The following is a 26,053-nucleotide window of genomic DNA, read 5'->3' as shown; positions in this document are numbered from 1 at the left end:
CACCAGAGCTGGACCTGGGCTTCTACACAGACAGCACATTCTACAAGACAAATGTGTTGACATTTGCACACAAACAGGCAATTTATTTGTTGGGGGGAAAGGTCAGAACAATTCATAATGGCAGGAAGAAGTGTGTGAAGTCGGGAGCCCTCTGTAAAAACACAGGGAATCCAAATGAATTCTGAGCATGATGACATCATAACTCAGTGCTTCTTCTTTCTTTGGCGATCACTCGTAGCCGAGTCAGATGGTCTTCCATAAACACAGTTTTTACAGTGAGTCCATAAGTGACTGTGGAGGCCAAATCTGGATCCACACATCCTTCCACAGTGGGGACATTGGTTTCCGGGAGGGAGTTGATCACGGTGTGGATTTGCCAAGCGTGCCTCCCTCTTAGCACGTTTCTCCCTTGCATCCTGAGTTCGAGTGTCTTCAAAGTCCAGAACACCTTTGGTAAGGGCTGTTCTCCAATTGGAGCACTCGCAGGCCAGTGTTTCCCAATTGCTGCTGCGTATACTAAACTTTTTTAGATTTGCCTTGAGACAGTGCTTAAACCTCTTTTGTTGACCACCAGCATTACGCTTTCCATTTTTAAGTTCGGAACAGAGTAGTTGCTTTGGAAGACGATCATCAGGCATCCGCACAACATGACCAGTCCAATGTAGCTGATGTTGAAGAATCATTGCTTCAACACTGGTGATCTTTGCTTCTTCCAGTACACTGGCATTAGTTTGCCTGTCTTCCCAAGTCATGTGCAAACATTTTCGGAGACACCATTGATGGAATCTTTTTAGGAACTGGATATGACATTTATAAGTAGTCCACGTTTCACAAGCATACAGTAAGGTTAGTAGTACAATAGTTTTGTAAACTCAGTGCACTTGTAAACTTCCAAGGGGAAGGTGGAACCAGGTCAATAAAAGCAGGGGTGGGGAAACCCAAGGGCCACATTCCCTTCTGTGAAATCTTCTGAAGGCCACGTTCAAAAGTGGGTGGAGCAAGAAGTTGAGATTTTTGCCTTCGTACAGCAGCAGAAGCTGAACGTTGGCAGATTCAGGGCAGATTTTTAAAAAATTCATTCTTCACACAACACATAAGATGGGATGGCCACCAACCTGGATGTCTTTAAAAGCAGGTGAGGCAAATTCACAAATGAGAGGGCTGTCAATGGCTACTGTCCATGATGGCTTACTAATAGAATCATAGAATCATAGAGTTGGAAGAGACCACAAGGGCCATCCAGTCCAACCCCCTGCCAAGCAGGAAACAGCATCAAAGCATTCTTGACATATGCCTGTCAAGCCTCTGCTTAAAGACCTCCAAAGAAGGAGAGTCCACCACACTCCTTGGCGGCAAATTCCACTGCCGAACAGCTCCGGGTCCCAGCTGCAGGAAGACACAGGACGGGAAAGGGCTCTTGTGCTCAAATCCTGCTTGCGGGTTTGGCCACTATGAGAACAGGATGAGGGACCAAATGGGGCCCTTTCTGAGCTCCTCCCAGCTCTGCAAGATCCTTTTTCTAACCTCAGCTTAGGAACCAGGGTCGCTTTGTGTGGCTGCCCTCAGTCCGTCAGCAAACGGCAAAGAAGGAGCCTCGGGTGTCCTCTCATTCACAAATGTGGCCTTGCCTTTAAGTCTTCTCCTTCCCCCACACGCAGGGAATGAGAACAGCTTGACCCTCGCCAGCCTCCTGTGTAATCTCCCGCACGCTGATAAAACGCCTGAAGGTCATGCAGGGCCTCTGCTACGGCCCTCCTTCTTGTGCATCAACCGAGAAGGCCCCTGGATGCTATTTTTAGTGCAGTGATAGGATCAGGTGGAATAAGCCCTGGGAGGTGCTCCCTTAAAGCACACACTGCGTCCCCAGGCGTGTCGCTTAAGGATCCCGAGAGGCTGGTCCTTTTGCGGGTAAGTTTGGGCTTCTTATTTTCAGGGGTCCTCTTTGTGGGGAATGAATGCCTCCCCCCGCTGTGCCCCCCGATCTCTCTCGGGGCATTTGACCTGACTCAGGGCCTCTTGTCTGAGATGGCTGCAGGTGGAGAACACAGCTCGAGTTGACCCTAAGCACCTCAGGATGCTGTTCTGCTTTTAGGGGGAATTTCATAGGGTTGGAAGGCACCTCAGGCATCATCTAGTCCAGCCGCCCCCCCTTGCAATGCAGGGATCACAGCTGAAGAATCCCTGGCAAATGGCCACCCCCCTTTGTTGAAAAACCTCCAAATAAGGAGAGTCCGCCACCTTCTGAGAGAGGCCGTTCCATCGTCAAACAGAACTTACCACCCGAAAGTTCTTCCTAACGTATAGGCAGAATCTCTGCTTATAATTTGAAGCCATTGGTTTGGCCCCTGCCACCTGGAGCGGCAGAAGAAAGCAAGCTCACTCTATCTTCCACGCAACAGCCCTTGAGATATTTGAAGGTGGGTCCCTAAATGATGACGGCGTGAGCTCTCGTCTCGGGGAAGGTGGGGAATCCACAGAGATGTGGTGAAAAGGTCAGAAGGCTTGCAACAACGACGCTTCCTCTAAGGATATGTGTTTTATCGTGACCCATCCAGCTCCAGAAGACAGCTCAGTGTCACGAGTCAACAAAAGAGAATATTAACAATGTGTATGTGCATCACAGTCACATATACAGAGAGGGAGCAACAGCACAAACAGCTTGGTGGGGTCGAGTGGGGGGTGCAGCTTGGGACTCATCCAGTTACAAGAAACGAGATTCTGACTAAACACCAGGAAGACCTTTCTGGTGCTAAGAGACATTCGATGGTGGAACAGTCTCCATCGGGAGGTTGTGGACTCTCCTTCCTTGGAGGTTTTTAAGCAGAGGTTGGGTGGTTGTCTGTCATCAATTCTTTAGCTATGATTCCTGTATTGCAAGGGGTTGGACTAGAGGACCCTCAGGTGTCCCTTCCGACTCGACCATTCTCCGATTCTCTGATTAATTGCATGTGGTTTTGGTTATCCTTTCAAGTCACATTTGCAACAGAATCTTTTAAAAAAAATACACCCCAAAAAACACCTCTTTGGCTTCCCCCCCCCCATGTGTGGGGAGAGAAGGCTTGTTGTTTTAACGGGTTGTTTTAATGGGTTTCTCTCAAGGTGGGATTTAAGGCAGCATACAAAGGTTTATAAAATGCAAAGTAAAAAATTGAGGACAGTTAAAACACCGTATTTACTCGAATCTAATGCTCACCTTCCCCCCCAAAAAAAAATTACCATTTTTTTCTGTGTATAAGACTAGGCTTCCCCCCTAAAAATGTCGAAAATCACAGGGGCATCTTATACACGGATATATCTCCCCCCATTTTCTTAATTCTGAGACCCCCAAAATAGAAGGCATCTTATACATGGGGCGTCTTATAGACGGAAAAATATGGTATGTTGCAAAATTTAAGGTGCGCATTAGATTTGATGGCGCATTAGACTTGAGTAAATACGGTACACCAGAATGCATTTAGAGGGAGCATAGTTCACCCCAAGATCCAGCAGTGGAGGGGTCAGCATCATCTGCACCTTAGTCTGAACAAAAAGGTCTTATCCTGACGACAGAAGGAGGAAACCAGTTCAGTCTCTCTTCAGAGGGAATTCCACAATCATATGAAGTTCCAGGATCCCAGCTCCACCAGGCCTACGCAAGCAATTAAGGACACAATGGTGAATTGATGCCTGTCTTTTTAATGGTTTTTATTGTATGGTTTTATATTTTTATTGCTGCAAACCTTATTGATATATATAATTTTTAATGGCACGGCAGTATATAAATGTTCTTATACATAAGCAAGTTCTTATACATAAGTAATTCAGAGGAAGGCATTGCCATGCAGCAATATCGGAAGTGGCTCCTGGAGAGACCATGGTTGCAACACAAGTCAATATTTTTGACAGTGAAATTTATGTATCTCTTCCTACCCTTTGCAAAACTAAGGACAATTTGGCAAGGGTGCCTTGAAACCACGCAAAATGTTTCCCCTGTAAAAAAAAAATTCTGGGTGTTCATGGGCCCTGTGTTCTGGGACTGATGGGATTTGCTGCCCCAAAACCCAGTTGGGAAAGACTGCCCTAAATGTTAAGAAACTCGTTTCCTTTCGTTTCCTGCTCTTTTTATTCCAATTGAAGGAAAGAGAACTAGGAAATGCCTAAAATAGTCAACTGTTTGTGATGGATGCATGAACAGCAGGTCTCTGTGAGTTGTCTGTTTCTATAGGTTCCTCCTTTGGGGACAAAGGACTTGCTGGAGGACTTGTCCATGGTGCTGAAATCTTGGTGCCCGGAAGCCTCTCCTTTTAGCTTGTCACCCTCCATGAAAAATGCCCCAGTTGCAGGCAACCTGCTCAATTTAATCCAAGGAAACCCCGAGTCTAAGCACACAGCCTCAAGGAGGTTTGGAGAAGACCTTGGGTCCTAGATTGAGTCGGCATTATTCCATACAAGGCGGGATAACAGAGAGGATTGAAATTCACGCTTGCCATCCTCTGGACCACATTTCCTGGGTTCTCGAATCGAAGCACACCTATAACTTTGTGTTCCTGGCAATCCTGATGGCAGCTCCACATTCAGCCTCAGGGTCTCCCTTGCGGTGGATCACTTTCTTTCCATGCCAATGCAAAGTTTGGGGTTTGCACCAAGGAGACTTCTCCATGCCAGTCACCCTCTGAACGAGTGGCTGTTCCATTGCCAGGTGGCCTGGGCCTGTGCTTGCACCATGAAGCTTGGGGTGCCTTCAGGACCCCAAAGGCTGGTGGCACAAACACTCCTCTTCCTGGCTTTCCTGAACTGCCGCTCCCTGCAGAGACCCCTGGCGGCCGATGGTGAAGGAATGAGTGGGGATGACGGTCACCAAGGGAGCCCTGGGCTCATCCAGTGTGGAGAATACAGCAACCAGGTCCTGCCCAATGGCAGGTGCAAGATCATTGCCACCTTGCCGCAGCTGGACCAGCAGAGGTGCCCCGACATGTTCCGTTGCACGGACGAGGTCTCCTACTGGCTCCACGAGAACGAGGAGAGGAAGCAGCAGATCCTGGAGCTGAGGGAACTCATCTCAGAGCTCCAGGAGGAGCTGAGGAACCATCGTCACCGCATCAAGATTTTGGAGCTGCAGGTGAGTTTCTTAATGGGGAAAGATAATCTTTATTGTCATTGTCCCATACAGAACAACGAAATTGGAAAAATCTTCATCAGGAGCTCGACAGCTTTTGACAGTGTCTGGAATTCTGGGATTCTTAAAAACTAGCCTATGAAACTAAATCCATGCTTAACTCAGTACCATTCCAAATTTAATTGTCTCTCTATAATTTAATCAACTAAAAATGTGGACTTGTATTCAATGTAGCAGTAAGCAACTCATTCCATTAGTGTAAGGATTTCTGCTGGTGCAATGGAATTTTTCCCCTCCCAGCCCTCCATGCACCCTCTAAATTTGTTCTGAGGCTCCCTCAATGCTCTGGAGCAGATTTGGGGTGCAATGGGGAGGGAGGAGTCTGTCAAAACAAATGCATTGGATGTCCCCCTTAGGCTGCCATCCTCACACCACTTACTTGGGAGCGAGCCCTTTCCAGTTCAACAGGACTTCTTAACTTCCAAGTAGGCAAGTTTAGGATTGGGCTGTTAGTTGATTAATCTACCAAATAAAAATAGCTTCCTTATTTGTTTATTTATTTATTTATTTATTTATTTATTTATTTATTTATTTATTGCTTCGCTCCCGGGTGTAAGAAGAGAACAGATTGCAATATGCGCTTTAATACTTGCATAACTGGAGGTTATGTAAATGAAATAGAGAATCGCGCAAGAGACAGGATTGCTGTTCTCCAGGTATGAATTACAGAAGGAAGGGAGATTCGGCCCCTTAGGAAGAAACAATATTTTCTTATTATTAAGACTCATAAATCTTTGCCATCCGACGGAGCTCAGAATTTGTTTATGGAGATCGCCTGACTGGAACCGTTCTGCAATTTTGCATCCATCACTTGCACAAATGTGGTTGCTCCTTTCTGAGCACGAGAGCACCTACATTCCTGGTATTAATTAGTTGATCATCGTCATGTTTTAACTTTGATTAACATTAGTAGCAACAAAATGTGGCAGCATGATATTGCATCGTACAGTTTACAAAACCAACAAGCAGTAAATAGTAAGAGAAATGTAGACACAGCAATACAAATCAAGACATCCGTATTTCCTTAGGTGGCATGAATGGATGGTGAACGTTGAGGATCTAACTCTGGAGTTTAGTAAAAAAAAAATCCCCACAGCTGACATAAAAGCATTCTGAGTCCTCCCCCCTCCCCTGGAAACACGCAGCTTGTGTGTCCACAAGTTATTATACTACCAGGCCAAATGCAGTCCCCCCCCCCCCAAGGCTTTCCATTGTGGGGCTAAGCGCCCACATCGTAAGTTCTTCAGCTGTTGCCTGGCTAAACATGAAGGAGAACTTTGTGATGGTAAAAGCTGTTTGACAGGGAAACTTGCCATCCTCTGGATGCAGTCTGAGACACCTGCACAGGTGTAAAGGTAAAGGGACCCCTGACCATTAGGTCCAGTCGTGACCGACTCCGGGGTTGCGGAGCTCACCTCGCGTTATTGGCCGAGGGAGCCGGCGTACAGCTTCCGGGTCATGTGGCCAGCATGACAAAGCCACTTCTGGCGAACCAGAGCAGCGCACGGAAACACCGTTTACCTTCCCGCTGGAGCGGTACCTATTTATCTACTTGCACTTTTGGCGTGCTTTTGAACTGCTAGGTTGGCAGGAGCTGGGACCGAGCAACAGGAGCTCACCCCGTCGCAGGGATTCGAACAGCCTACCTTCTGATCGGCAAGCCCAAGGCTCTGTGGTTTAACCCACAGCGCCACCCGGGTCCCTGCACAGGTCTACGATGACCATAATAGCAATAACATAAATAAATTTGAGCTCAGTTTCCTGATGATGTCTCTGGCACTAGCCCCACTACCAGGAAAGGGACGCCATGGTAGCTCTGCTAAGAGATAAATCCATTTCATTTCCTGTTAGTCTGCAGATTGCAGGACCATTGGATTTTAGAAGCAATCCAGTAGGAAGATCACAGGAGGGGCGAGGCCTCTTGTGCTCGGATCCTGCTTGAGGGCCGTGGGCTTGATCCAGCAGGCTTTTCTCATGTTCTTGCCTTCCTGCATGAGCCCCACTGCAAAGGAGCTTTGAGAAGGAGAAGCTCACTGAATTGTGCGCCCCCTGTTGATTCATGTCGCTGTGCTGGGTTTCGTACCAAGCACGCTCTCGTTGGATCATGCCCTTTATCAAACACACCTTTGCTTATTTCTCTGCTGAGCTTCCCGCTGCCACAAAGTGTCTCCTTGCGAGATGAGAGGATAAAAAGTTCTCTTCTTTTAATTCTCTGCAGAGGGTCCCTGCCCTTCACCAGATAAGACGGATGAGCCTGAGATCTCAGTCACAGCAGAGCCTACCTTGGCTGGCCATCAGCTCTTAAGGGGTTCGGCGACACAAGTCTTGTACGTGTGTGTGTGTGTGTGTGTGTGTGTGTGTGTGTGTGTGTGTGTAATGTGCAGCATGGACTGCCTTATACTGCAACACCCCAGCACAATGTTTCCTCAGCCAGCTTGTCCACTGCATTTTGCCCATCCTTTAAAGCAGGGGTCGGCAAACTTTTTCAGCAGGGGGCCGGTCCACTGTCATAGAATCATAGAGTTGGAAGAGACCACAAGGGCCATCCAGTTGAACCCCCTGCCAAGCAGGAAACACCATCAAAGCAATCTTGACATATGCCTGTCAAGCCTCTGCTTAAAGACCTCCAAAGAAGGAGACTCCACCACACTCCTTGGTAGCAAATTCCACTGCCGAACAGCTCTTACTGTCAGGAAGTTCTTCCTAATGTTTAGGTGGAATCTTCTTTCTTGAAGTTTGAATCCATTGCTCCGTGTCCGCTTCTCTGGAGCAGCAGAAAACAACCTTTCACCCTCCTCTATATGACATCCTTTTATATATTTGGACCTGGCTATCATATCACCCCTTAACCTTCTCTTGTCCCTCAGACAGACTAACCTGTCCCTCAGACCTTGTGGGGAACCAGACTATATTTTGAAAAGTTCGGAATAGAGTAGTTGCTTTGGATTCTACTCATGTAAAAACACGATGATTCCCGGACCGCCCGTGGCCCGGATTGAGAAGGCGATTGGGCCAGATCCGGCCCCCCGGGCATTAGTTTGCCTACCCATGCTTTAAAGCATCATTAGAAAAGGGCATTCTTAGAATCATAATATTTTAGAGTTAGAAGGGACCCTGAGGATCAGCTAGCCCAACCCCTTGCAATGCAGGAAAATTTAGCCATCCCATATGGGGGTCGAATCCGTACCCTTGGTATTATCAGCACCACAACCAACTGACCTATCCAGGCCATTCTTGATTATTTGTTTGGGACCCCGCTCTCCATCTAGAAAGGCTCGTACTGCAGGTTGCATACAATAGGGGGCAGGTGGCACTGTGGTCTAAACCACTGAGCCTCTTGGGATTGCCGATCAGAAGGTTGGCGGTTCGAATCCCCACGATGGAGTGAGCTCCCATTGCTCTGTCCGAGCTCCTGCCAACCTAGCAGTTCAAAAACATACCAGTGCAAGTAGATAAACAGGTACCACTGCGACGGGAAGGTAAACATCATTTCCATGCACTCTGGCTTCCATCACGGTGTTCTGTTGCGCCAGAAGCTATTCAGTCCTGCTGGCCACATGACCCAGAAAGCTGTCTGTGGACAAACACCGGCTCCCTCAGCCTGAAAGCGAATGAGCGCTGCAACCCCATAGTCGCCTTTGACTGGACTTCACCATCCAGGGGTCCTTTACCTTTACTTTTACCTGCATACAACCAATTAAACAAGGCAATCCCTTCCCCACAGGCTTGCAATCAGGGGGGGGGGAACACAACACAAAAGGGGAAAGGCACAGGGAGGGAAGTGGAACATCAAAACTCAACATTGGGCACCAGTTTCTAAAGAGTTGTTCCTCTATTGACCAATTGGCCCAGTTCAGGAGGTGGGGAGAGGGGTGATGTTTGTTTCTGAAGTGTCTCATCTAGAGATGTGAAGGCCCAGAAGAAAACTGGAAAAATTTGGCAGAAAACCCCAGTTTTTTCCATCCCCCCCCCATTTTTTCCTGAAGCCTTTTTTGTTTTTTTCCGAAAAATAAAAAAAATAAAAAATAAAGAACAGAATGTTTTATTTTAACACAATGAATAAAATATTTTACGATAAGGGGTTCAAATATTTTACAAATCATTTTTTAAAAATATGTATGGTATCAGATTATTCTAATTTATGTGAGGACAATAATAACAACAACAACAATAATAATTTATTATTTATACCCCGCCCATCTGGATGGGTTTCCAACAGAACATTAAAATACAATAATCTATTAAATATTAAAAGCTTCCCTAAACAGGGCTGCCTTCAGATATCTTCTAAAAGTCTTGTACCGTAGTTGTTTTTCTCTTTGACATCTGGTGGGAGGGTGTTCCACAGGGCGGGTGCCACTACCAAGAAGGCCCTCTGCCTGGTTCCCTGCAACTTGTCTTCTTGCAGCAAGGGAACCGCCAGAAGGCCCTCGGTAGTGGACCTCAGTGTCTGACCAGAATGATGGAGGTGGAGACGCTCCTTCAGGTATACTGGACCAAGGCCGTTTAGGGCTTTAAAGGTCAGCACCAACACTTTGAATTGTGCTCGGAAAGGTACTGGGAGCCAATGTAGGTCTTTCAGGACCGGTGTTATATGGTCTCGGCGGCCGCTCCCAGTCACCAGTCTAGCTGCCACATTCTGGATTAGTTGTAGGTCACCTTCAAAGGTAGCCCCATGTAGAGCGCATTGCAGTAGTCCAAGTGGGAGATAACCAGAGCATGCACCACTCTAGCGAGACAGTCTGCAGGCAGGTAGGGTCTCATCCTATGTACCAGATGGAGCTGATGAACAGCTGCCTTGGACACAGAATTGACCTGCGCCTCCATGGACAGCTGTGAGTCCAAAATGACTCCCAGGCTGCGCACCTGGTCCTTCAGGGGCACAGTTACCCCATTCAGGACCAGGGAGTCCTCCACACCCGCCTGCCTCCTGTCCCCCAAAAACTGTACTTCTGTCTTGTCAGGATTCAACCTCAATCTGTTAGCTGCCATCCATCCTCCAACCTCCAAAACAACCCAGGGCAAACTCTTCCCGTGTGTGTGTGTCTGATACTAAATATCCCTCTTTGAATTATTCCCTCCACCGCCCTGCTCCCCCCCGTATATGTTTAATATGCTAGTTGTGATAATTTTATGCCCATTAAAATTGCCCATAGTTATATTTTATGTTTCTAAAATAACAGAATGACTTTCAATCTGGAAAAGGAAAAAGAAGTGCTAATGTAGCCTTTTTTTCCCCTTCAATTTTTCCCGAAAATTTCCATTTTTTTTCTGGGGGGGGGAGGGGGAAAACCGGGTGTTTTTTCCGAGCTTCAAAATTTCTGGAAATTTTACACCTCTAGTCTCATCCCACTCTTGAATCCTTCTTTATTTCACGCCTCCTGCCGGCCCCCACCCTGCTGTGAAGCATGAAGAGAAGTCCAGCCGTAACGCCACGGTGGAGCAGCGCGTTCAGGAGCTGGAGCAGCACTACCATGAGGCCAGCACCCTGCAGCACATGCAGGCCACGCTTCTGTACGACATGCAGGCCCAGGTCCACAATGTCTCCCTGCTGATGGACTGGGTGCGCCACAACCCAGGCTGCCTGGTCCCGGTGGAGCTGCGGCTGCAGCATGAGATGCACTACCCAGGTGAGTCCCCTGGAAGAGCTGGGAGTTGGGTTCGAGCCCCACATTGGGCAAAAGACTCCTACCCTGCAGGGGGTTGGACTAGATGACCCCTGGGGGCAGGGTCGGATTTAGGTTTCATGAGGCCCTCAGCTCCTGAAGGTAATAAAGCCCCTTTCTATGTCCAGCTGTCCTTTGTCAACAACAAATGGTCACTGTTTTTTGTGTTGAAGAGATGCTATATGGTAATTTATCGACCTAACAGGTATCTCAAGCCATTTGCACATACAGAATGTAGGCGCCCTGAAATATACTCGGAGTCTCCTGTAGTGAATTCATGCTCTTTATTGCAGCTTGTAAAACAGTGAATGAAACTTCCCCCAAAACGTCTGCTATATATGCATTATTTACACAATGGGCCCCGTGTGATTGGCTAATTCCGGGCTACTCCTGTAGGCCAATCAGGTTGCGGATTCACTTCCTCCAGGAGTCTGATTGGCTGCTCCTGCAGGCTAATCAGGTCACTGATTCACTTCCACCTGGAGCTGGATTGGATGGCTCCTGCAGACCAATCAGACTGCTGCATTCTGGATCCTATTCTTCTAGGATTCAGCTCAGTACATAACACATCCTATATATAGAATTGAGCAAACCAGTGATATTTTAGGGAGCAGGCAGGGCCCATGGCTTACATCACAGGAGCCTACACAACACAAAACACTGTTGCTGTAGGTAGGTTTTCATTTATTTGTTTTTTATATTTTGGAAGTCTACATCCAGAGTTTTTCCCTTTATTTTTTTGGGCGGGGCCCAAGAGAGTGGAGCCCTAAGCTATAGCTTTTTTTAGCTTATACGTAATTCCGGCACTGCTTGGGGGTCCCTCCCACATCTACCAGTCTAGAATTGCAGGCTTCCTTTGGTGCCCACTTTTGAGTAATCCGCAACCAATAAACCCCTAGTATTTGGCTTTGGTTCTGTTAATGCAGCTAGAACTATCTATCTATCTATCGATCGATTGATTCATTCATTCATTCATTCATTTACTTACGTTTGGGTACCTAGATGTTCTATTGGGGATACCGTTGAATTGGGAAGCTGCTACCCACGGAGGAACAAGATCTGTTGGGGTGTTAAGGATGAGGGTGATGATTTCATTCCTATACCCTTTTATGTATTAAAAATATCTCTACATGGTATACAGAAAGCTAAAGCAACAACAGACAACTTAAACAAGGATATTACAAAAATCAGGGATGAAACTAGGCTTTATTTCACCCTGATCAAAAACCCAGTTTGGCACACACACCCCAAGATCATTTGCATACACACACACACAGGCTGGGGGCCGCACCCCCTGGTGACTTAAGCCAGGGCAAAAAAAACCTGGCTAGCTCCCTCCCCCGCCTGCCCCATAGCTACGGCTCTGCAAAAACACACCGTTACCTATTTAAAATGTTACATTAATACAAAGTTACTGATAGATTACATTGTGAACCACCCTAAGATCTATGGATGAAGGGGAGTATCTAAAATAAAATAAAATAATTAATAAAATAAAATAATTAATAAACTATATTTATGTTTAAATAAAATATAAATCGGCATGCACAATCCATCTCTCTTTTCAAATTTCATTTATGATTTTCAAGTTTATACATTTCAATAATTTTACAGTCATTTCAACATTTCAAAACTTGACTTCCTTCCCCCCTCTTTCTGCGGTTCCTTAAATTTATTTTTTTTATCTTCTGCATATCCAAATTAACTTAATTTGTTCATTTATTCATCTACTTTAAATATACACTCTTATGAAACTGCAGGTTATTACAATAATCCTGCCAATGTTCTTATCTGTTTACAGTTTCTGTGTAAATATTCCATTTCCATTCTTTTATTAAAAAGTTTGTTATGTTGATTTCTTATTTTCCCGGTAAGTTTCGCCATTTCTGCATATTCCATAAGTATCCATTCTTCTTCTGCTGTTACTTCTGCTTCTTTCCATTCTGGGGCAAGTAACCCTCCCTCTCAGCTTCCCGGTTCTCGCCCAGGGTCCAAGAAAACTCTCAGCTCACCCACAAAAGTCTCACAATGAGAAAAACTCCTAGAAACAGTAGAGATCACTCTAGACTTGCTTTTCCTGGGCGGCTCAACTTTCAAGGCAGGTGGTCCTTCCTCAGGCTGCTCACAGCTGCATCGTGTTTAGATGCCCTCTTCGCACCCAGTTACATGAGTGGCAGATTTGTTGAGTTTCCCGGGGGTCCAGAGGGTGGGGAAAGTTGTTGTTGTTTAGTCGTGTCCAACTCTTCGTGACCCCATGGACCAGAGCACGCCAGGCACTCCTGTCTTCCATTGCCTCCCGCAGTTTGGTCAGACTCATGTTGGTGGCTTCGAGAACACTGTCCAAACATCTCGTCCTCTGTCGTCCCCTTCTCCTTGTGCCCTCCATCTTTTCCTAACATCAGGGTCTTTTCCAAGGATTCTTCTCTTCTCATGAGGTGGCCAAAGTATTGGAGCCTCAGCTTCACGATCTGTCCTTCCAGGGAGCACTCAGGGCTGATTTCCTTCAGAATGGATAGGTTTGATCTTCTTGCAATCCATGGGACTCTCAAGAGGCTCCTCCAGCATCATAATTCAAAAGCATCCATTCTTCGGCGATCAGCCTTCTTTATGTTCCAGCTCTCACTTCTATACATCACCACTGGGATGTAATAATAATAATAATACAGTGGTACCTCGACTTCCAAAGGTTTCGACTTCCAAAGTCTGATAAGCCAGAAGTATATTCACCGTGTGTGCGTTCTGCGCATGCGCAGAAGCGGCGTACGCATTCTGCGCATGCGCAAAATGCAAAATAACACTTTGCGCATGTGAAAAATGGACGCTTTGACTTCCGAAGGTTTCGACTTCCGAAGAGCGCCGCGGAACGAATCGCCTTCGGAAGTCGAGGTACCACTGTAATTATTATTATTATTATTATTATTATTATTATTATTATTATTATTATCCCGCCCATCTGACTGTGTTTCCCCAGCCACTCTGGGCAGCTTCCAACAAAATCCGTCAAACATTAAAAGCCTCCCTAATCTGGTAGTTGCTTTTCTCTTTGACATCTGATGGGAGGGTGTTCCACAGGGTGGGTGCCACTACTGAGAAGGCCCTCTGCCTGGTGAATGAAACCATATAGCCTAAAAACCCACAGTCTCTGCTGAGCTTCATTCGAAGGAGACCAAACTATGGGCAAGTGCCTGCAACCCCTGGTTTCTCTCACTACTTTTTTTTAACAGGTTTGCAGAAAAGGTATGTTTTGAGGAGCAGAGGAGGAAGGAGACAACCCTGCTCTTTTGTATATCCTACTTTTCCTTGATCGTGCATTGATTTCATCACCTCCCCAACCCCATCCTGAGCCTCCATTCAGCACCTCCTCTGGATTCTGTGGGGCATCCCTGACCCCTTTTGTCTCCCGGTCCTCTCCCCAGCCTAAGCTCCCAAACGAAATGCCCTTAATGGTGTTTGTGGTGGCGTTTCTCTTGTTTGAGGGATTTGATCCCATAACAACAACCAGGTCGACAGAACCCTTCACATATCCTCCAGCTGGGATTATCTGATAAAGACTTTCACCCACTAGCCCAAATGCAGCCAAAGTCCGTGACGTAGGAGAAGGGAAAAGGACGCCTCTGGGCCAGCAATCCTTTAAGCCGGCCAGTTCTGGATGCTTTGTGCTCGCTGTCCCCCTGGCTTTAAGCGGGATGTAGACCAGGTCAGTCCGCCTCTCATCCCACTACTGCACACCGAGGCTACGTAAGCAGAGTCACCTCGGATGGCCCTGGGCCCAGGGGAGAGGCGTTCGGCAGCAAGAAGAGGGACTCTGGTCACTGCGCTTGGGTGGGGCTCTTTTTTTCTATTTTTCTTTTTCAAACTTTATTGAAATTCAAATCAAAAATAGACAAAGGAAATACATACAAATAAAATAAACGAAACAAACGAAACATACAAAATATACAAATCAAAAACATAATAATAAATACCTAAATCATGTTGTTGTTGTTTAGTCGTTCAGTCGTGTCCGACTCTTTGTGACCCCATGGACCAGAGCACGCCAGGCACTCCTGTCTTCCACTGCCTCCCGCAGTTTGGTCAGACTCATGTTCGTAGCTTCGAGAACACTGTCCAACCATCTTGTCCTCTGTCGTCCCCTTCTCCTAGTGCCCTCAATCTTTCCCAACATCGGGGTCTTTTCCAATGATTCTTCTCTTCTCATGAGGTGGCCAAAGTATTGGAGCCTCAGCTTCACAATCTGTCCTTCCAGGGAGCACTCAGGGCTGATTTCCTTCAGAATGGATAGGTTTGATCTTCTTGCAGTCCATGGGACTCTCAAGAGTCTCCTCCAGCACCATAATTCAAAAGCATCAATTCTTCGGCAATCAGCCTTCTTTATGGTCCAGCTCTCACTTCCATACATCACTACTGGGAAAACCATAGCTTTAACTATACGGACCTTTGTCGGCAAGGTGATGTCTCTGCTTTTTAAGATGCTGTCTAGGTTTGTCATTGCTTTTCCCCCAAGAAGCAGGCCTCTTTTAATTTCGTGACTGCTGTCACCATCTGCAGTGATCAAGGAGCCCAAGAAAGTAAAATCTCTCACTGCCTCCATTTCTTCCCCTTCTATTTGCCAGGAGGTGATGGGACCAGTGGCCATGATCTGGGTTTTTTTGATGTTGAGCTTCAGACCATATTTAGCACTCTCCTCTTTCACCCTCATTTAAAGGTTCTTTAATTCCTCCTCACTAAATACCTAAATCATAACCTAAATCAAATCATGTATATCAAATAAAATAGTTTCTTTTAACTTTGTATAAACTCTTCATATAAACAGACTTCCACTTGTCATCATCCCGGGCTAATAAACTCTCATACTGCTTCCCTTCATTCTCGTTTTTTTTGGGGGGGGGGAATCATTATGGATTTTATTGAATCACTACGGAATATTAAAAATAAATCCAAGTCTTCATAGAGGGGCAGTGCCTTTTCATATAATCCCCGAACTTTCCCCAATTCTGATTAAATTTCTGATTACTGCATCCTCTAATTGAATTTGTTAATTAGCAAATTCTATATAACTGAATAATTTTTCCTGCCACTCTCCAATATTGGGAATCTCTTGTTTCTTCCAATATTTGGCAATTAAGATTCTCACCGCCGCTGTTGCATATAAAAATAACTTCTCATCTTGTTTGTTTATTTCCTCATCCACCATTCCCAATAAGAAAGATTCGGGATTATTTTTTTTTATGTTATATTTAAATATCTTTTTCATTTCTTCAAATATCTCATTCCAAAAAGATTTTATTCCACCGCAATGCCACCATATGTGTATGAAAGTCCCCACCCCCTTTTGACATTTCCAGCAGAGGTTATCTTTGGTTTTATACATTTTATGAATTTTAACTGGTGTCAGGTACCATTTATAAAACATCTTAATCATGATTTCTCTGATTCCTTCCAATGCTGTAAACTACCATGATGTTTTCCACAGTCTTTCCCATTGTTCCAATTGTATAGGTTTCCCCAGATCAAATGCCCATTTTTTCATGGTTTCTTTTACCGCCTCAACTTTGACCTCCCATTCTAGCAATAGATTGTTGTTGTTGTTGTTTAGTCGTGGCTGGGGGTACCCGGCCAGATGGGTGGGGTATAAATAATAAATTGTTGTTGTTGTTGTTGTTGTTGTTGTTGTTGTTGTTTTGTCTTTTGTCAACTCATCTTTTGTCAACTCATCCTTTGTAAACCACTCTAACAAGAAATTTTCGACAACAATTTCACTCTGCCTTCTAACAGATCTGTTTGAAATTTGGACCTTTTATCCTCAAAACCTATTTTCCTGTCATTTAACAATACATCATTCATATTTTAAAACTTCATTTTTTTTAAAGATTTCACAAAAAAGGCTTAACAAAAGGAGGGAGGGAGGGAAGGAGGGAGGGAGGAAGAGGCCCTCCCCCACAAAAAAGCTCAACTTTTGAGTCCAGATTTTCACTTCTTGAAATATGGCAACCCTAAGGTAAAGGTAAAGGGACCCCTGACCATTAGGTCCAGTCGTGACCGACTCTGGGGTTGCGGCGCTCATCTTGCATTATTGGCCGAGGGAGCCGGCATACAGCTTCCAGGTCATGTGGCCAGCATGACAAAGCCACTTCTGGCAAACCAGAACAGCACACAGAAATGGCGTTCACCTTCCCGCTGTAGCGGTCCCAATTTATCTACTTGCACTTTGATATGCTTTCGAACTGCTAGGTTGGCAGGAGCTGGGACCGAGCAACAGGAGCTCACCCCGTTGCAGGGATTCAAACCGCCGACCTTCTGATCGGCAAGCTCTAGGCTCTGTGGTTTAACCCACAGCGCCACCTGCGTCCCTGGCAACCCTAGGTGGAGCAATTAAAGTCAGTTTGTAATTGTTGGTTTGTGGACTCAGTCTGGATGATGCCTTGAAATGGTTTTTCTCTCCCCTCTGACCCGGCAGATGTGAAACATGCCAAGAACTGCCCCATCGATTGTGCCTCCATATACTACAACGGGGTCCGGCGGTCGGGGGTCTATAGCATCATGCCATCCGATGGAGGTTTGCCCATTGAAGTGCTGTGCGAGATGGACGTGGAAGGTATGGAAGGAGGCAATGGGAGTGGGTCCTCCCGGGTGCTTCCTTACATGTCGAGATGCTAGGGTCAGATACTGCTTCTTCCACAGAGGGTTTGCTGAAGTGCACCTCTCTGCTGAAGTGGCTCTTCCAGGGTGCTGGACTAGATGTTAAGTATAATTGTTTAGTTCACACTGGAATGGAGAATGCCTGTGTGTGTTTAACTGGAAGATTCCATTGAAGCTAAAGAAGAGCTCTCTAAGCACCTAGATGGGTTGAGAATTAACTGTTGGTGTTCTCTGCTAGCTAACATGTGAGTGTTTAACCTTAGATCACATGAGAGATGTTCAGTTGCAAATTGCCATTTTGAAGGGAGTTGCTTTTGGTTCTTTTGTTCCCAGCCAGAGTGGGAGTCAGATGTGATAATGAAGCTCTCCAGGAATTGCATAGCCTTAGTAAGGATGCGAGAGAGAGAGAGAGAGAGAGAGAGAGAGAGAGAGAGAGAGAGAGAGAGAGAGAGAGAGAGAGAGAGAGATGTTCTGCTAGAAGCAAAGTTATTCTTAACATCCTGAGCCTGTGCTGGACATGCACAAGATATTGTACAACTGTATGGATGCATCTTTTATTGTTTCTTTTGTTCTGTTTTGAAGAAAGTTCTGCAAGTAAAGCTTTAAATCAAACTTGTGGGTCTGGACAATGTTTTATTCCAAAAGGATTCCATTTGTATGCACTCAGTTGCCTCAAGCTGTGCAATATCTGTAATACTAGATGGGCTGCTGGTCTGATCCAGCTACTCTTCTTCTGTTCTTATGGCAAAGTTCTTATATAAAGGTCTCTCTGGGGCCGAAAGCTGCCCCAGGTACCCACCACCAGAGCTAGGCCTGTTGCATTGCAACCTTCAAGGCCACTCTTTTCAGTCCCCTTCCGGCAAAGACAGAAAGGTGATCTTACACTTAAAGGCACATCGAAATCTGAGTACGTTTCCGAGCACAATTCAAAGTGTTGGTGCTGACCTTTAAAGCCCTAAACGGCCTCGGTCCAGTATACCTGAAGGAGCGTCTCCACCCCCATCGTTCTGAGATCCAGCGCCAAGGGCCTTCTGGCAGTTCCCTCATTGCGAGAAGCCAAGTTACAGGGAACCAGGCAGAGGGCCTTCTCGGTAGTGGCACCCACCCTGTGGAATGCCCTCCCACCAGAGGTCAAAGAGAACAACAATTACCAGACCTTTAGAAGGCATCTCAAGGCATCCCTGTTTAGGGAATCTTTTAATGTTGGATGGATTTCTGTATTTAATATTTTGTTGGAGACCGCCCAGAGTGGCTGGGGGAACCCGGCCAGATGGGCGGGGTATAAATAATAAATTATTATTATTATTATTATTATTATTATTATTATTATTATTATTATTATTACTGAATATCTTACAGAAATGCTGCGACTAGCTTTTAAGTCCTGCCTTCATAAGAACATCAGAAAAGCCTGCTGGATGAGGCCAATAGCCCACCTTGGTCCAGCATCCTCTTCTCACAATGACCATCCAGATGCTCATTATGGGAAACCTGCAAGCAGGATTTGAGCACAAGAGCCCTCTCCCCTCCTGTGATTTCCAGGAACTGGTATTCAGAAGCATCGCTGCCTTCAATCGTGGAGACAGATCATAGGCTGCTAGCCATCCCTGCCTCCTGTGGGAGGGAGTTCCACAGTTTAACTCTGCGCTGCACAAAGAAGTCCTTTCTTTTATCCATCCTAAATCTTCCAATCGGGGTGGGAGAAGTTCAGATCAGGGTGGGTTTTTTTTTTCTTCAATTGGATTGTCAGTTCAGTGACATTTCTCGCCCCACTTGTGTGGCAGGTGGAGGTTGGACCGTCATCCAGCGGCGTCAGGACGGCACGGTCAATTTCAACCGGACATGGAACGAGTACAAAGACGGCTTTGGGGAGTTGAGCAGTGAATTCTGGATGGGCAATGAAAACATCCACAAGATCACCAGCCAAGGGGACTACTCCCTACGCATCGACCTGGAAGATTGGAACAATAAGCACAAACATGCCTTTTACCAGCTGTTCAGGTAGGTCTTCAGGTGAGAGGGCACCTGGGTTACTCACTGCCCAGCAAAATACCACCCATATTTTAGTTGCTTTCCTCTAGCCAAAGCACTCTGTTGTTGAACTGCCCCAAGAGCCAGCATGCCCAATGGTCAGGGATTTGTTTTATTCATTTATTTCATGCCATTCCTATATCACCTGATTGTTAAAACAAAAAAACCAAGTGGTTTACAAAAAAATAAAGATAAAACCATAAATTATCAATTTGGGGGCAGGGGACATCAGGAAAAAATTTAAACTTTCTAAATATCTGAATGGGCTTGTCTAATTTTTTAAAAATGAAATGGATAAATAAATCAAATTGTTTAAATTTACATCCCACAAAGGAGCCCAGGTTGGGAAACGCACAAGCCGCAAAGCAATTAAAACATCGAAAAGCATCTGAAGAACAATTCCATTGCAGATGTGGAGCTGGAAAGACCTTTGCTTTAAAAGGCTTGTTGGACGAGAAAGTTCTTTCAGTAGCCACCAAAAGGGCAACAGAGAAGGCACCTTATATTCAAGGCGAAGGGAGTTCCAAAGGGCAGGTGCCATGATGCTAAAGGCCCGATTCCTACTTTGCGTGGAACAGTCCTTCCGATAAGAGGGCTGAGCCAGTTGCTTGTATTAATTTACAAAGCCCCGAATGACTTAGGTTCAGGGTATTACAAGTATCCTTGCAAACTAACCCGAATCCTTGCATCCCAACTCGGTCACTGAGATCATCTGCAGGAATATCGCTGGTCATTCCCCGAGTTGCTAAGGCTCATTTACAGCAACAAGAAATTGAGCCTTTAATGTCACCACTTAAACGCCCACTGCAAACACCTCCGTTCCACCAGGCCTGCGCTGGACACTATGAGTTCATCCTTCCTCAGTGGCCAGTTGACGTCTGCTTTCAACCTTTTATGGTTTTATTCAGTGCTTTCTTTTCTTTAAAAAAAAATGTTGAGGGATACTCTCATTTTCCTACTCATATTGAAATTTTGTTGTTGTTGTTGTTTAGTCGTTTAGTCATGTCCGACTCTTTGTGACCCCATGGACCAGAGCACGCCAGGCACTCCTGTCTTCCACTGCCTCCCACAGTTTGGTCAAACTCATGTTCGTAGCTTCAAGAACACTGTCCAACCATCTCGTCCTCTGTCGTCCCCTTCTCCTTGTGCCCTCCATCTTTCCCAACATCAGGGTCTTTTCCAGGGATTCTTTAACTTAAACCATAGCTTTAACTATACGGACCTTTGTCGGCAAGGTGATGTCTCTGCTTTTTAAGATGCTGTCTAGGTTTGTCATTGCTTTTCCCCCAAGAAGCAGGCCTCTTTTAATTTCGTGACTGCTGTCACCATCTGCAGTGATGTTGAGCTTCAGACCATATTTTGCACTCTCCTCTTTCACCCTCATTAAAAGGTTCTTTAATTCCTCCTCACTTTCTGCCATCAAGGTTGTGTCATCAGCATATCTGAGGTTGTTGATATTTCTTCCGGTAATCTTAATTCCGGCTTGGGATTCATCCAGTCCTCCAGCACCATAATTCAAAAGCGTCAATTCTTCGGCGATCAGCCTTCTTTATGGTCCAGCTCTCACTTCCATACATCACTACTTCCATACATACATCACTTGAAAATACTTCTATACATATTGAAATACCTCCCCTCAATGAGGCCAAACTTAGATTCACAAAATGTTTAGGGGTATGCGTACCCCTGCGTACCCCCCAGAAAAAAGCACTGGTTTTATTCCTGTAAACCGCTTTGATATACCATATTGGCCTGAATATAAGCCACGCTTCCCCCCCCCCCCAAAAAAAATCCAACCGTGAAAAGTTAAACTGCGGCTTATATTCGCCACCTTGCGATAAGCAGCCAGGAGTGTGGGGCAAACAGTGCCAGGAGCGCGGCAAAGTGGCTCCTGCCCCGTGCGTAGTCCCCTATCCTCTCCCCCAAGGCCAGGAAGGGAGAGAGCCAGGAGGAGAGCGGCTTATATTCAGGTATTTTTTTCTTTCTCCCCCCTCCCCAATTTTAAAGGTGCAGCTTATATTTGGGTGCGGCTTATATTCGGGTCAATACGGTATATAGTTTTATGGCACAGAGATATACAAATGTTTTAATGAGGAAATAAATAATACGGCGTCTGTGGGAGGCCCTCGCCTGCAGAGTGCAGAGGTTAGGAAACAAGAAGTCCAAGGACAGCGTGCCTTTCGATTTCCGCAAAACCACCTTCCTCTGAAGTTGCCCCGGCTCAGGAGCGATGACTTGGAACCCAACACTATGATGCTCTCAGAAACCTTCCCTGTTGCCTTGCAGCATTGAGAACGAGGTGAATTACTACCGCCTGCATGTGGAGGGCTTCAGCGGGACGGTGGAAGATTCCTTCGCCTGGTACCACAACAAGAGGAGTTTCAGCACGCCCGACTCGGGGAATATCTGTGCCACCATCTCCCACGGAGGCTGGTGGTACCACCAATGCTTCTTCTCCAACCTCAACGGCGTTTACTACAAAGTAAGTCAGCAGGTGGCGCTGTGGTCTAAACCACTGAGCCTCTTGGGCTTGCCGATCAGAAGGTCGGCGGTTCGAATCCCCACGACGGGGTGAGCTCCCGTTGCTCGGTCCCAGCTCCTGCCAGCCTAGCAGTTCGGAAGCACGTCAAGTGCAAGTAGATAAATAGGTACCACTCTGGTGGGAAGGTAAACAGTGTTTCCGTGTGCTGCTCTGGTTCTCCAGAAATGGCTTTGTCATGCTGGCCACATGGCCCAGAAGCTGTCTGCGGACAAACGCCAGCTCCCTCAGGAGATGAGCACGCAACCCCAGAGTCGTCCGCGACTGGACCTTACGGTCAGGGGTACCTTTACCTTTTAGTCAGACCACTGAGCTGGCCTCAGCAGCTTGTGGACCACCTGGCCAAACCAAACACAGCCCACCCACCTTCTCGGGTTTTCATTTCAGCTTCAAGCAAGGTAGTGTGTGTGTGTGTAATATGCTAAAAATTGCTAAATCTACATATATGCTTAATCTACAGGGCCGTCTTAAGCATATCTGGCGCCCCCCACCCCGTTTCCCAGCGCGGCTGTCTGGCGGGCGCAGCATGGCACCCCCCTGGTGGCCCGGCGCCCTGGCGCCCGGCGCCACTCAGCCTTGCAATAGGGCCGGCCCTGTAAATCTATATGCTAAAGCTAGTTTTGGTCACCTGCATACTATTCCTTGCTTTTTCCTGTAGGACTAATTGCAGTCGTTAACAGTCCTCAACAGGTTTACCATACCCATTGAGTCAATCACCCATCTCCTACTACCCTTCTGAGAAAAACCCCACCCCACCCTCCCACTATATATAAGGGTCTTCAGTGTATCTGAAGAAGTGTGCATGCACACAAAAGCTTATACCCAGAACCTTCTGGACATTTTTTATTTTTATTTTTTAAAAAATTAAAATTTATTTTGACTGCATCAGACCAACACAGCTACCTACCTGAATCTAAGCACAGGAAAGTAATTTTGGCCCTGGTGGGTCACCAGGCATGGCCATAGCATTTTCTGGATCTCCCTCTCCAAACAATCGGACTGGGGTGACAGGGAGGTGTCATCCTTGAAGCTGACTTGCAACCAATGAGAGAGTTTTTTTAATACCACAGAAGACAGGGAATGGTGGGGATTCGAATCCAGGCCACACCCAGTCCCACATGACAGTGTTGTTGTTTAACCCCCCCCCCCATCAGTCCCAGCTAAAAGGGGTCAGTAGGAGATGGGAGTTAGAATCCAGAAACATCTGGAGCAAGGGGATAGGAGAGAAATGCAGTGAAGTGAAATACAGCCACCTTTCCAAATTTGCTCTTTTCTGAATTTTGCAATGCAGTTTTCCTGGGGCGGGGGGCGGGGCAGGGAGTGATCATAAGAATGAATGTCTTAGTGAAAAGAGCAGGCAAAACGCTTGCAAGAAATGTGTTGATTAGGGGAAATTGCATACTCAGGAATGTACATATTAGCGGGGCGTAGCAAGGGCAGGGCGATGGGGGCGTTCCGACACCCAGGTGCCACCCTGGAAGGGGGGTGACACTTGGTACGCCCCTTGCCTCTGCATGCACCAAGCAGATGAGCGAGCAAGCTGCGGAGTGAGGCTTTTTACCGGGCGGCAGGGCAACAGCGCCTCCCAAGCCACCCGGTTAAACACCTTGCTCCATGGCTTGCTCGCAGTTTGCTGGTGGCGGCGCTCCAGCAGAGGATCACGGCACTGGAGCGCCGCCACCAGCAACCCGCTACACAGCGTGCATATGCAGCGGTGCTACGTAGCGCGCTGCACAGTGTTGTTACATAGCGCGCATGCGTAGCGCCGCTACATAGTGCGCATGTGCAGCGTTGCTACGTAGCGATGCATGCATTGTATGTAGCAACGCTGCACGTGCACGCTATGTGTGACGCCCCGCATGCGCGCAGCATAGCGGGTTGCCACTCCGGGTGCCGGAGCGGCTTCCTACACCACTGCATATTGGGAGGAATTTACACCAGAATGCTCCTGGTTTTCATGAAGATGTAAAAAAAAAAAGTAGCAATCATAAACTGATGCAGAAATGAGAAGAGGAGATTGATAGAATCACCCACCCTTAATTTAGAGGGCCTTGGGTCCTCCCACCCCACATTAAGCTCTAGGTGTCAGACTTCCACATCTGGTTTTAGCAAAAGGGTGCAAATTGACCCTCTGTTCTCTTCCCCAACTCTTTCCCTCTCTCCTCTCCTCCTGTGTTGCCCATATGCGCAGGGTGGAAGATACTCTCTGAAGAACCGCAAGATTCTTGGCCCCGATGGAGTGGTCTGGTACACTTGGAAAGACACCGATTATTACTCCCTCAAGAAAGTCACAATGATGATCCGCCCCCGCACCTTCCGCCCCCACCTCTCCCCATGAAGGAACCCAGGATTTCCTTCTCATCAAATCACAGCTGGGCGATGGATGACCTCTGACCCTGGACAGCTGCATCGCAGTCCACACCTGCCCGTCCAGAGGCATGGCCCCTCACGCCAGTCAGTCTGTTACATGGACAATGCAAAGAGCAGCGGACAGAATCCGGCCCTCGGGCACTTTCGCTGGGGTGTGTGTGTGCGCGTTCTGGCAGCTAGGCTACCTTGATGAATGAGGGCTGGTTGGGGCTCTCCCTAAATGTGGACGCTTTGATGGCTGCAAGCTGGAGAGATGGCAGCCCAGCGGAAGTCGTGGCTTCTTGAGGAATGGCTGCGTCCAGCTCTTTGTCAGAACGAAACAAGCTACAAAAAGGAAACCAACGAAACGAGTTTGGAATATCAGTATATTTTGATGAAGACTGATGGGCGCCAGTTTGGAAGGGTGCAATGCTGCCCTCTGTTGGAAGAAGCTGGGCTTTGCGGGAGAGCTGGGCCCCGAAGTCCCTCTTTCCCTTAATGTTTCCGACATTCGGACACCTTGCCTGTTCAGCCTTGAGGGTTCGCCATTGCCACCTGCTGCCAAGCAAAAGGAACTGCTTTGCAAATGGAAGGCTCCTCGTTTGTTCTGGCAGTTCAGGGGCATATTTCTGCAGCGTATCACAGAGAACCCTTGAGACAGGAACCTACGGTATATCTCCTTGAAGCCGAACTGTTTAGCATCGTTGGAAGAAGAGGAGAAAAGAGACAGAATCACTTTTACTTTTTTCGTAAAATGTATATACAGCTTGATTTGTAAAAACAAAACCCTCCAGATCTTTAAAATGGAGGGGAAGGGCCTTTTTTCTTTCCTGACCTTGGTGCTAGAGGTGCTTTCCTGCAAAGACTCTGTCCTTCCTTGGAATGGATTAACTGAAAAATGAGAGGCTTGTATTTTCAGAATTCCTGAAAGCAGAAGCTGGAATATTATCCACCCCCTGCTTCTGCCCACTGTGGAGGGGAGGACCCTTTAGTTTGGAGTCGGGGTGGGGGGAGCAGGGTGGGCTGCAAAATTGTAGCTGCCAGGGGCAACCTCAGAACCGCTTGAGGGAGCTGAGAGCAGAGATCTGGACCAGCAGGTGCAAATTCTCCAGCCAGGTCTATCTCCCATGATGTCACACAACTTCTCCAAAGTGGTCTTGCCAACCAACTGCTCACTGGCAAAAGACCTCGGAGTGGGGTTTGGGGGTAGAGGTGTCAGAAAGAGGATAGGCGTGCAAGGGCTGCCAAGTAAATATTTTTGGGTGGGGAGATCAGTGTGGAAGAATTGTTAGGAGCTCAGTAGAGCTGATGTCAAAGCTTTGTCCAAATCTTACCTGAATAAACATCTTATGTGTTTTGAAGAACCTTTGCATGGGATTAACAACCTGCTTGCGGCCAGATTTCACAGGGAACCCGGCCTGCGCCACAAGCACCCCAGTGCTGTGGGAATGTTGTGGGTAGCAGGAGAAGAAATGTTGATTAAATATTATCCTTCCTAACTCATGCTAGTGAGTTTATTCATAAGCAGAGTACATTCCCCTCTTTACACAGCAGGAAGCTAGTTGCAGATTCGAATAAATATCTTAAGTCAGGGGTCCCCAAACTAAGGCCCGGGGGCCGGATGCGGCCCAATCGCCTTCTAAATCTGGCCCGCGGACGGTCCAGGAATCAGCA

General features: G+C 46.8%; 2 protein-coding genes across 2 annotated transcripts in view; both read left to right on the top strand.

Annotated features, from left to right (window-relative positions):
• Window positions 1-4,600: 4,600 nt before the first annotated feature.
• Window positions 4,601-24,368, top strand: LOC132591942 (techylectin-5B-like). Its single transcript, XM_060273285.2, has 6 exons — window positions 4,601-5,098; window positions 10,563-10,785; window positions 17,279-17,416; window positions 19,245-19,461; window positions 21,778-21,973; window positions 24,222-24,368. The coding sequence occupies exons 1-6, from the start codon at window positions 4,601-4,603 to the stop codon at window positions 24,366-24,368; spliced, it is 1,419 nt and encodes a 472-aa protein (XP_060129268.2).
• A 45-nt stretch (window positions 24,369-24,413) lies between these two features.
• The window catches only part of LOC148686488 (angiopoietin-related protein 7-like), a 12,079-nt gene continuing 10,439 nt past the window's right edge, over window positions 24,414-26,053 (top strand). Inside the window, exon 1 of the mRNA XM_088667067.1 lies at window positions 24,414-24,552. Coding sequence (XP_088523193.1) covers window positions 24,414-24,552 — 139 coding nt within the window. The remainder of the gene's footprint in view (window positions 24,553-26,053) is intronic.

The sequence above is a fragment of the Zootoca vivipara genome, chromosome 3 (genome assembly GCF_965207765.1).
Source record: "Zootoca vivipara chromosome 3, rZooViv2.hap1.1, whole genome shotgun sequence".
In the NCBI taxonomy this organism is placed as follows: domain Eukaryota; kingdom Metazoa; phylum Chordata; class Lepidosauria; order Squamata; family Lacertidae; genus Zootoca; species Zootoca vivipara.
The sequence above is the reverse complement of the archived record's forward strand: the minus strand, read 5'-3'. Positions and strand labels throughout refer to the sequence as shown.